At 42.5% G+C, this 11345-nt stretch overlaps 1 protein-coding gene across 6 annotated transcripts in view; it reads right to left on the bottom strand.

Moving 5' to 3' along the window:
• ERN1 (endoplasmic reticulum to nucleus signaling 1) overlaps nucleotides 1-9619 on the bottom strand; it is a 37325-nt gene extending 27706 nt beyond the window's left edge. For 4 of the 6 annotated variants that reach the window (XR_003092528.1, XM_006017396.3, XM_025196301.1 and 1 more), the window contains exons 1-2: nucleotides 7741-9618; nucleotides 6123-6243 (exon numbers count right to left, since the gene is read on the bottom strand). Coding sequence is in view for 4 of the 6 variants with exons in the window: in XM_006017396.3 (XP_006017458.1) it covers nucleotides 6123-6243; nucleotides 7741-7902 (283 nt within the window). In the remaining 2 variants the exon portion in view is untranslated. Of the gene's footprint in view, nucleotides 1-6122; nucleotides 6244-7740 lie in introns of those variants that run through there. The other 2 variants (XM_025196302.1, XM_025196303.1) reach the window with 2 other exon arrangements.
• Nucleotides 9620-11345: the final 1726 nt, after the last annotated feature.

Below are 11345 nucleotides of genomic sequence, written 5' to 3'. Positions count from 1 at the left end.
TGGCTTCTAACATATGCCAACTTCACTTCAAAGTATATGACAAAAGAAGTTACCTTAAGATAAAATAAGAAACTTGTGACTCTAAGCTCATTGATGTCAGACTTCCAAGGATTCCCCCAGGTGCGCACCACAATCTGATCAGCAAAAGAAAGTCAGCTCTACCAGGACAGAGAACAGCTTTTGCCACCTTTTAGGCTTAATAGAAAAGGTTCTCATAAGAGCTACTGGACTGAATTCCCTCCCAACAAGTCTAAAGCTTCAAGCTATCACCTTTCTCTCAGATGGGAATCCCATGATTTCCCACTCTTAAGAGACTGTGATGATCCTTTGCAATCTATCGTGATGATCGTGTTAGGAGACATGACATCTTCGTTACCAGTCCTCCTCCTTCCAGGAACAATGGTAGTGGTAAAACAATGACCACACACCCTTTTTAAAACAAATTATTATTTATTTTGAACAACGTAATTTAAAGAATCAGAACCCCAAACAATACACCAGCCTGAACTCAGACTTGCCTCTCCCTAAGACTTGCCTGTCCCTGGGTTGGGGGAGGCCCAACTTCTTCAGCATCCTTCTGCAGACCACTTTTGTGTCAGCCAGGCCCCCTGCGCAGGACTGTTCCTCTTCTGACAGCTGTTTCAGCCCCTCTGTGGGTTTTGGGGTTTTAGCCTTACAATGAGGCAAAACAGCTGTGTGTCACTTTGAAGTGAAGCAGGGAAGTAGGCACTGCTTATAACTACACCCCAGAGCTCGCTGAGAAGGCAGCTTGCCTATAGCAACTGTTTGATTGTCCAGTTTCTTTCCCCCTACACCTGCCAGTTAAGTTAAATCAATATATTCAGATTGGGCCGTCTTTTAACTCCATATACAACAGTTTCACATCTCTGACAAGGTCTATTACAGCATTCAGGAAATCACAGCTCATATTTTTAGATGCTAGCCAGCATCTCTACAATGTGCCAAAGGTCTTGAAAAGTGAAGCTAGGTCACAGCTGTCAGAGAGAGAAAAGAGTACTTAAAGGGATTGTTCTGTGCCTTTCCCCACCAACCCACGATTAGAAAAATAACATATTCCTTGAAATGTTAATAGTTTCCATTTAGAAGTCTCATAAAAGGTCTCCATTATTGCAAAACCTTCTGCTGGAAAAAGAGGAAAAGTGTAAGAGGTTAATTCTAGATTCTCTAAAGGCCGCTTACAGCAAGAGCAGAACCGGGGGAACCTATTAACATAAGGACTGTCCAAGGATTTAGCCCATAAATTAAGCCCAAGTATGTCTCACTGGCATTAACATTTTAACCAGGTAACAACCAAACAACCTGACTCAGTGTTGTTTGTATCATACTGTTGTTGGGCCTCAAGGACAAGACATTTTAACTTATTCTGCATTGATTTTATAGAGTATTTTGAGGCCAAAGTCTGGAATTTTAAAGAAAAAAAAAATCTATCATATTTGCAATATCTGAGAATAGTTTCTAGCATAATTCTGTTTATAGCATTACAGCATCTATCACTTTAAATTTTCGACCTGCCTCATAAAACCTAGATAAGGAGAAGGCTGCTCTTTGACCAAAGAGCCATTTAGGCCGAATGCCTGCAATATTTTTACAGATTTCAATCAGTGTAATATGCCTGTAGCTTGAGAAAAAAACCATGAAACCAATGACCGAAAAGGAGAAGTGGCAGATTCTGAAAGAGCAAATGAACAAATTGCTACCACCGTGGAACAAACTGGAAAAAACGGTTTCCTGCGCTAGGGCCCAGCACAAGTCTTGGGCTAACGGACAGAGTTAAAACACGTGCACATCATCCTTGCTACATGATGCAACTTCTCTCAAAAAGGTTAGAGACACAGACTCAGCATCCTCTGGAACCTGCTCCTGGGAAGTGAAGGCCTCACAGCTCACAAGACCTTAGCAGCCATCTCTCTCTACAGTCACTACAGGCTTCATCTTGGATCTGGACTAAAGAACCTTCCCAGGCTGCGGCAACCCTTATGATTATCGTTGCCGCTACAGCTCTCAGCCCAGCACTCTTAACGGTGCTCAGCACACAAACAGTTTAATTCTGCAGCTTTATTCATGAACTATTGACTTAGCTAAGCTAAGTTGCAGAAGACAATCGTCAGAAATGGAGCCCCTTTAAACAATTAAAATGAATGCTGTTGATTGCTTAGCGTTGTACAGAACTCAGGAACATGAAGTCCCTGCCTTAATGACTGTACATTCGAAATCACACCATTCAATCTACACTGGGCACGTCTACACGAGACATTTACTACACGAGACACAGTAAACGAATTAGCTTCACACTAAACATCTCGTGTCTACACGTGCAGACCTATTAGGCAGCAGGAAAATAATTAATTCTGCAATAGCACATGTGTAGATGCTGACGCAATTGGCTGGGGCACGAGGGTGCTTCAGTGCGGGGGTGCCTGCCTGCTAGTCCCCACACTGGGGCACCATTGTGCCTCAGCCAGCCCCTCTGCAGCACAAAGAGCCGGGGGGAGCAGCTCCAGGCTGGCAGGCAGACCCCCTGGACTCCCCACCAGCCAGCTGCTCCAACCTGGCTCAACGTGCCTCAGTTCTGGGCATACATTAAACAACATGCCTGGAAGCAATAAACTTTAAAGGTTATTGCTGCGTGCTAATATCCTGTGTAGATGCACCCACTGGCTGCAAATCTAGTCTCAAACCTAGGCATAGTGTAAATATATCCCTTTGGTAAACGACTGCTGAAATATTTAATTGAAAAAGTGGGCTTTAGGAGAAAGTGAATTATGAGAAAGAGGTCATTTGGTACAAAAGGACAGTCTGAAGACAGTGTAGAAGGAAGCAGAAATTAATGGGAAAACAAAGAAAAAAATAAGTTGAAGTGCTGCAGCTTGATTTTTGTTTGGTGGTGACTTGCGAGTGACAGAGGAGGAGGTAATAGAGCTTACTGAACTGCCGGGACCTAAGAGCTACTCATGTTGATCAGAAGTAGCACTTTAGAGAACTGTTCAGAGGTGGTGGCCATCCTGGAGCTTCAAGATGCAAAGGATGAGTTGTCTGGGGCTCCAGCAAGGACAAGAGTCCTTCTGAAACAGGAACTCCCCCGCACCTTTCTTCTATTCACTGTAGAACCACCTTCCATCTTTTGAAAGCCCAGGGCACCAGCTACATAGTTGCTGGGGGCCCAATTCTGCAAACTGCTGAGCACCAATTTCCCTTTAAGCTAATGAGAGCTGAGGGTACCTTATTATAACTAGGCCCAGAGTATGTGCTGCAGCTAAGTGTAGTGTATACACTTGCCTCTTCTAAACCATGGGGTCTCTCAACTGTACCTGACCCAGTTTATTTTGGATACATCTAGGGAAAAGGGAGTAGAAGTATTCAAAATGCCTTTCTTGGCAGCACTATACAAGGGCAGGAAACCCAAATATGTACTTGTGGTGACAAGAGGAACTGGCTCATTTACTCTGGGTACTTAAGATAGGTTTTATTGCTAATTTAAAAACAACATAAACAAATGGCAAGATCTTTGCATCTGCTTAATCACTGCTAGACCCTGAACAACTCCCCTTACTCATTTCATTCTCAGTTTCAAGACATGAGCAGACCTTCAACCAAGAATTTGCTAAACATCAAAGTTCTTAAGCATAACAACAAACACTATCTTATGGCAGGTGATCTCCAAACTCTCAAGCTGTGTGAACAGCAACATGTGCTCAGTTCTCTGATATCCAGGGTACAGAAGCACCTGTCGGAAGACACTGTATCTGCACCTTACCAGTAGAGTTTTGTATATTTTACAAGTGTACAATTAACAGAGACAAGAGAGCAAAAAGAGAAGGCATTGAAATTAAGACTAAAGTTGACATATTTTAGCATTTAACACATTATAGCAAGGTGGTAGGTAGCTAGCCATCTCTGATGCTTGACTCCAGTCACTACGCTACGAGTGTTACACACCTTTCATGTGGGCCATCTGCCAACAGTGACCAGGAACAGAAGGGTCAGAAATGCCAAGTTCAACTTGAAGCAGCTTCCACCTTCAGTTCCCAGGTTACTCATGTCTTTGCTCTCGAAATTTCACTGCACTAAGCTAAACCATTGTGAAGCTGGATCTGAAATGAGCTCTAATGCTAGCAACTATAACCTGACACTTTTGGATGTAGGTTTGTGGTTTTTATTGGTGTACAGAACCAAACCCATTGGTGATAAGCATTTCACGAAAATACCAGTTGAGTGCACCACAGGCAGATAAAATCTAGAATAACATTGTCAGAGACATGAAAAAAAACAATACACATCCTTCAAAACCAGTTGATACAGAGTGCTGCCAATTGTATTCTGCAACATATATATATATATATTTTTTTACAATGGGGAATTATATTTAGGCAGTCTGGATTAAACCAGGATCCTTTCATGTTCATTAGTTAATACCTCCATGCCTCCTCAGAGACCTCATGTCCCTTAATAAGGCTGTCTACAAGTAAAGGCTATCCACTGCACTAAGCCCACACATCCTTCACAGGATAGGGAGAAATATCTATATGCATGTCAGTACGGAGACTAGGAGAAACCAGAGGAAGCTTCTAATATAGCTCAAAGCAACAAGGCAATAGTGAGTTAAGAGGGTATTGGCTTTCATTCTTCTAGTCAAGTCTGTTCAGGCATGGACGGGGCTTGAATTTTAAAAGGGGAAAATAATTCTGGTACAGATAGAAAAAAATCTATGGAGAGAGCCGTATGCCAAGACAGCAATCTGTGGGCTCGCCTTTTCCTACTCTACTGTAGATAAGAGGAGTTTAAAAAGCATACAATTAACTCCTTGCTTGGTGGATCCGAATTCAAAAGACAAATGGCCTCAGGAGGGATGGTTTGAAGAGCAGACATCAATTTGATAAGCACAGTCCTTTACCACTAATTCAACCTGCCTACTGAACCAACAATTGGTTTACCAACACTGAGCCAAAGGCTGCAATCACTATGACTCCATTTCAGGTTGTTGCTTTCTAATGGTTTTCCAGAGATGAAGAAAAAAGGCTCACGTATCATACACAGAGTCATCCAGGACCAACCACAGCCAGTTACAAATGTGTTTTCATAAAGAAACACTGAAGAAGCTGTTCTCAAGAGTCCTCTCTGTGGTTATTTTATTAATTCAAGCATTAGAATCTAGTCTCGTCACCAAACACTATTACAAAATACAGCTCACTCTTCCATGTCAATAAAAGGATGGCATCATTAACCTTGTGCTGTCCCTATTACCCTTCTTCTCAGGCACACAGAGAAGAGAGAGAAGCGTTACACCATGTCATATGTTGCACATGGCGAGAAGCATATTCCACAGCTAAGAGTCTTCTACAACAAACCCTGTCCCTCTTTGTTCCACAGGTGAACAGCTGAAACAGCCTGGCAGATTGATCCTTTTCTGTTCTGTTCAGATCCTTATACTGTACCTGTGACCACAGCACCTGGATACCTTCTCTGAGCCCATGACACCTGTGTTCATGGTTCTCCAGACCGAGCATGTCTACACTCTGAATTACACTGGGGAGCAAACACAGAGTTAGGGAGTGTTCAGGGACTCTTTCCTGCTACATTCCTCACAACACCCACCAGGCACAGGCAGTATTTTGTAGTATCTGAGCAGCTTTCAAATTACAAGGTTAGCCTCAAGCAGAGTGGTGTACTGTGCACAATCCAGTTTTAAGAGGTAGTCAGTCATTTTAGTCTTGAGTTAGGCAAAAGATGAGTTAGTCTATAAGGTGCCACACTGCCCTTCCTTCTGCATAATCCAGCCTGTGGAGGACAATGGCACCTAAAAGGTTTACATCAAAGAAATCACTAGAATCAAGCCTTGCTGGGCAAATGAAAAATCTTGAACAGGGAAGGTTACATTCAGAGGCAAATAAAGCTGTACACGTATCACCATCATGCAGGCTTTAACTTCAAGACATCGGGTATGGTAATCAGGCCAGCACGATTCCTAAACCACTGCAGTTAAGACACAGGCAGATCCAGAAGAGCAAACCAAAGAAATGCATCTTTCTGTATGCGCAATGATTTCTCGATTTCGCAGTTATTTAATTTCTTGCAGGGAAGGCCCAATGACACCTCCTACTCACCTTCTTTTAAAGTCCACTTGATTGCCCCTGTCCTCTTGCTGACAGCATGCAAACTTCCATCAAGAGTTGAAACAAACAACAGAGTTTCTGGCACTGTCACTGAGCTAGCACTTCCACAGCTCTGAAAAAGAAGAGCCCGTACCTTATTATTTACTTCAACCCTGTTACTTTTACCTATGTCAAGTTGCAGGATTCTCAATAACTTGGCACATGAGGGTAACTGCTTTTTATAAGGCAAATCATCACAGAATCCAGCCTGGGCAGCTGCATCCAGCAGAGATGCATAAAGTTCATTCAGGGGCTTTTTCCAAACCTGAGGGACAGGAAAATGGTACTGCTGGATAGAAAGGGGAGGAGCAGTCAGGTACCACCAGGCATCTAAACCCCACACACTCATTTAGACCTAGTTGTATATTTTGACTCCTGCCATGCTCTGAACCCAGACTTTTTGCTGTGTCAGCCAGAGGGGGTGAAATCTCGGCCTTGCTGAATTCAGCGGAGCCAGGGTTTCATGCCTGGTGCTCAGCAGTCATTTCACTAGAAGGTCCTAAATTCTGCCAGTAACAAACCAGAAGAATCCCATTATTCTTTTGACTGTTGATACATGGCTCCATTTTCTGTTCAATTTTATATTTCTGCCTGCTTGAGTTAAGTCATCAAAGCTGGGCGTTGGAGACACAAGAACTGAAACAAGGACTAAGAGATAAGATAGTGATGGGTACACCACTTCAAAGCAGCTAGGAGAACAGTGAGGCAATACCACTTCCAGGGGCCAGAACAATTAAATAGGCCTTTTTGGCCAAGACTGGAACCCGAGAGACCAAAAGACTGTTACTGGTTACAAGGTACCACAGCAAAAAGGGACAGAACTGGTCAGCCTGGCGTGCATCTGCCGGACAGGGAAGGAATGGGGGACTGAACTGTGAGCAAGCAGCACTCTCTAAGCACGGGCTATGGAAGAACCAGGTCTGTTCAAAACACAAACAGAAGCCAACGTCTCTGCCATGCTCCTGTTCTTGATGTTAAACACCAGTACTCGAGAAGGGCACGTGGGTCTTGCGTATTAACTACTAGGGCTCAGCTCCTGGAGAGTGGTTAGCCATAGGATTCACACCCCAGCTGGCCCTGCTGCAGTGTCCATGACCAGTACTGAAGGGCTTTGATCTGGGTCAAAGAGTGGGTAAATTCTAGAATTTCATCCCAGGAGAAGGAAAGCCCTGAGCCCAAACATATGGGGGAATGGGCGACAGGATGTTCAGTGAAATCCTGGGCAGGGACGCAACACAGCCAGCCCAGTCACTGTGACCTTCCAATCCTGGTGATGGCAATAGGAAATTTTTCTCAAACACTCCTTTGTGTGGGTCAGGCAGCTGCTTGCTATCGGCAGCTTCTGAGCCTAGCTATACCTGAACATGTAAGGCTGTCAGAAGAGCCTCTTAGGAAGCGTAATCAATCTCAGAACAATTTAAAAAGGTAACTAGAGCAAAAAAAAGTGTCAGACATGCTGCAAGAGCCTTTCCAAAGCTTCATGTTAAGTCACTCCTCTCTCTGCCCAGTTCAAAGAGAAACAAACAGCCTGACCACATCTAACCCTTATGTTATCACTCCAGTAATTTACCCAGTTGTGAACTGTATTTGCATTCCTCACCGCCTGCCACCTGCCATGTCGAAGAAGTTTCAGAGCTATATTCAGCTCTCGGCCTACTATAGTTGGCAGAATGAAACTACCTGCATCTGCCGTAATTACTAATGTCTTTGATGACTGAAGTTTTGAAAACATTTTTTAGGTAATTTCTAAGTTTTTAGACTCTTGGAAATTTGGGCAGGACAAAATAGAAGGGTGTCAAGGTCAAAGATAGAGATATGACGGTGGCTTTTCCACTAGGATTTTATTGGGGGTTTTGAGTTCAGCTAAATTCTACCATAAAGTAGTACTATTCTCATGACATTGTACAGCAGTACAGTATGACAGCAAGAGCTAGCTAAGTACCAAGCAGAGAAATAGTCACAGAGTAAGCATGCATGCTTCACTACAGCCAGAATACAAATAACCACTGCAGTTCAAATGAAAGTACAAACCAATGATACAGAAAAAGTAGAGATCAGAGATGAATGACACAGGTGCAAAGGAAAAAGAAAATAACCCCTACATATAGTTTTGAATTCAAATAATAAAGAGACCAGTGTAATGTTTATCCAAAAATAAAATGTACTATTAACTGAAATAATACTTCATAATACAGCTTGGACAGAGTGCTTACTAGCAGTCCCTCACGCTGGCGTGTACATGTGCTATCACTAATCAGGACTCAACTTGAAGACATCTTTCCAACCAAGTTAAGCAAAGTGCAGTACAGCAGGAGCTATGCTTGAGACAATATCCACATTGGTTGGTAAAAAATATGACTTGTTTTACAGAATATTAAACCACGGAACTACAGTCTTTACATGTACCTAATTCTTAAGGTTTTGTCCTTTTGGTCCCTAACAATAGTAAGCACATGTACAGCATGTTTCCTTGGCAAATTGCTGCACAATTATGGGATTGCAAAATAACAGGAAAGAGACTCCCATAAGCAACATTCTGATTAAAAACATTTTAGAAATGGGACAGTGGCTGTGCTACAAGCAAAGCAACATTTCCTCTACTCCACACCTTGATTTTGACAAGCCAGCCCCATCTCCTCCCCTGGCAAAGGAACCAGAAAACGGAGGAAACAACTCATCGCCAAAGCTGCTTGATTCCAATTCCTTGTCCATTTGAGGCTGAAGTCTGACCTGCAAGGCTGTGAACATTTACGTTTTTCTCTGTCAGTCTTGCTTCCTGTTCATTGCTACCTATGTAGAACCATCCTTGCATGAAAACAGAAAATGGGAAAGGTTGGGCTCCCGCTGTACAATACTTTTACTGCCGCTCTGACACAAAAGATGAGAGTTCCACTACAAATACAGATGCAAAGATGAATAATGGCCAACAGGTAACAATGAGGAATGGAAAGGGACGGCACCTTCAAGGCTAGGACACTAAGAAATGCGATGGATAATCTCATGCTCCCTGCTCCTCAGCCATTCTCTAGAATCAGTCTGGAGTATAGAGAGCTGTGAGCCACATTGGTCTGAAGTCAGGCAGAGGAAAGGGCTGAGAGAGAGAGAAGCTTGTTCAGAGGCATAGGCTTTCATTTGGTGAAGTATGCCATCCTCTACAAAATCTCTGCCTTTGAATCAAGTAGTATCTAAGGTGCCACCTTGCTTTCAGCTTAGTCACTCTGCATCCTGTCACATACCATAAGGATCCTCCTCTCTCCCACTGATGTCAACTCAAAAGGAACTGCAGTGGTGCTACCAGAGTGGCAGAGGGTTCGATACTGGGCTGCAATGTTGTTCCCAGGTGCGGACTCACTCCTTTGGCACCACAGGGTTGAAATGGACTTTATTCAGCTGCATCTGAAGAGTGTCTCTCCCCTGCACTACAGGGCAGGCTCTGGAGCCCAGGAGACATGCTCAGAGTGAAAAGATCTCCCCACGAATAAGATACACAAGCAGAAAAAGACATTTTTAATCTAATACAATATAACTTGAAAGTCATATTCTTTTAGAACAACTTAAAACAAGGAACATCAATCATACATTGGGACCTGGTACAACGGATTCCAGTCTGGGAAGATTTTTAATGGAAATGCTGGCACAAATGTCAGCAGAATGGATCAGAAGAAAAATGCAACACCCTTTTCTGATTAAGCTGTAAAATGTCAATGAAAACTACACATGTACATATCATGCTGAAAGACTGACGACATGCTGCACGGGGCTTGGCCTGCTTATTGATTCAGTGCAGACCAGTTTGCCCTAGGGAGGAATTAGAAAAGAAAATATATATATTACTGCCTAGTTTTGACACAGCCTTTCCCTGACATGTGCTCTGGATATTCACAGTGAAGTGAGTGGAGGCGGGAAATGGTGCAATTAACCATGGAGCTCTTATGAAAAGGGCAGGGTTGAATTCCTATGTATATTTGAATGTCTGGTACCCACATCATCACTAACAGAACTTGTAATATGGAATATCTGCCCGATTCACAGGGTCAGTCCTTTTGAACCAAAGTTTCTACCCAAAGCCTGCTGGAACGATCATTTTGAAAACTGAACAATACAGCAGGGGTTCCAGGTGCCTGAACATAGCATCAAGGGCCAAAACTTTACATTTAACAATTGGTATTACTGTGGCTTAGAGAAGCCAATTCAATCTCAGTTGAATAAAATCAGTGCTTTTCAACAGACCACTTCACAAGGATAACAAGACATCATGTCCTTATTGTCTAAAAGAAATGGAGGCACAAGGTGGTCCGACCAAGAACATGCCCAGAGTGAGCGACTGTGTTAGGAGTAACGCAGTCAAGGCTCCCAGTCAACAGCCCATTGAACCAAACTGCTTCTCACAGCTATTAAAAAAATTTTTTTTAAACGCCTGCTGCAGTTCACATCTTTTTAAGCCACCAGTTTTAATTCGTCTTAGAAAAAAACTAACTGGACAGAAAATGGGGATTTTTCTGGCTGAATGTTTGGGTGTTGAACTTCCAGATACTCTTAAAGCGGCCTGGATCTTTTCAGAAAGCAGTGGCTCTTCACTTTCTACAAATGAGCTCCTTTTAAAGTATCTCATTTGAGCACCCAATTAATCACGAGCCACTTACAAAAATGTAAAGTCTTCACTGCTTTCACAGAAGTCAAAGGGAAGATTTTTATAAAATTAAGTATTGAAAAATTGTTGGCTGGACCAAAATAAGAATGAAAAGGGACCACACTATACATTAACCCCCCCTGGATCCTATTCTTACATTGACTACCAACTTTACCATATACACATTAAAAACTTTTAAAATATCTGTTTTACTTATCAATGTTTATGTTGGTTTTTTAGCACTTCTCAGGCAAAAGGAAACAGATCAGTGAATTCCATTTTTTATCATTAATTTCAAGTTCTGATATACTACTCCTGTGTTTAAAATAAATGTTGTTTATTTAGGAATGTATTTACTTTTTTAAATTTTCTTCCATAGGGCCATTTATATGAGTCTCGATTTATTAGCTGTTAGTGTTACCAAGCCAATTTCCACATAAAATGTAATTGTAAGGCTCTCCTTCAGGACAATATTATGCAGCACCGCCTAGCTATCCAGACCACAGCTATTATACTTCCTGTCCTGGAGCAGAGGTCTTCCCTTT

The sequence above is a fragment of the Alligator sinensis genome, unplaced genomic scaffold, assembly GCF_000455745.1.
Source record: "Alligator sinensis unplaced genomic scaffold, ASM45574v1 scaffold282_2, whole genome shotgun sequence".
Taxonomy (NCBI): domain Eukaryota; kingdom Metazoa; phylum Chordata; order Crocodylia; family Alligatoridae; genus Alligator; species Alligator sinensis.
The sequence above is the reverse complement of the archived record's forward strand: the minus strand, read 5'-3'. Positions and strand labels throughout refer to the sequence as shown.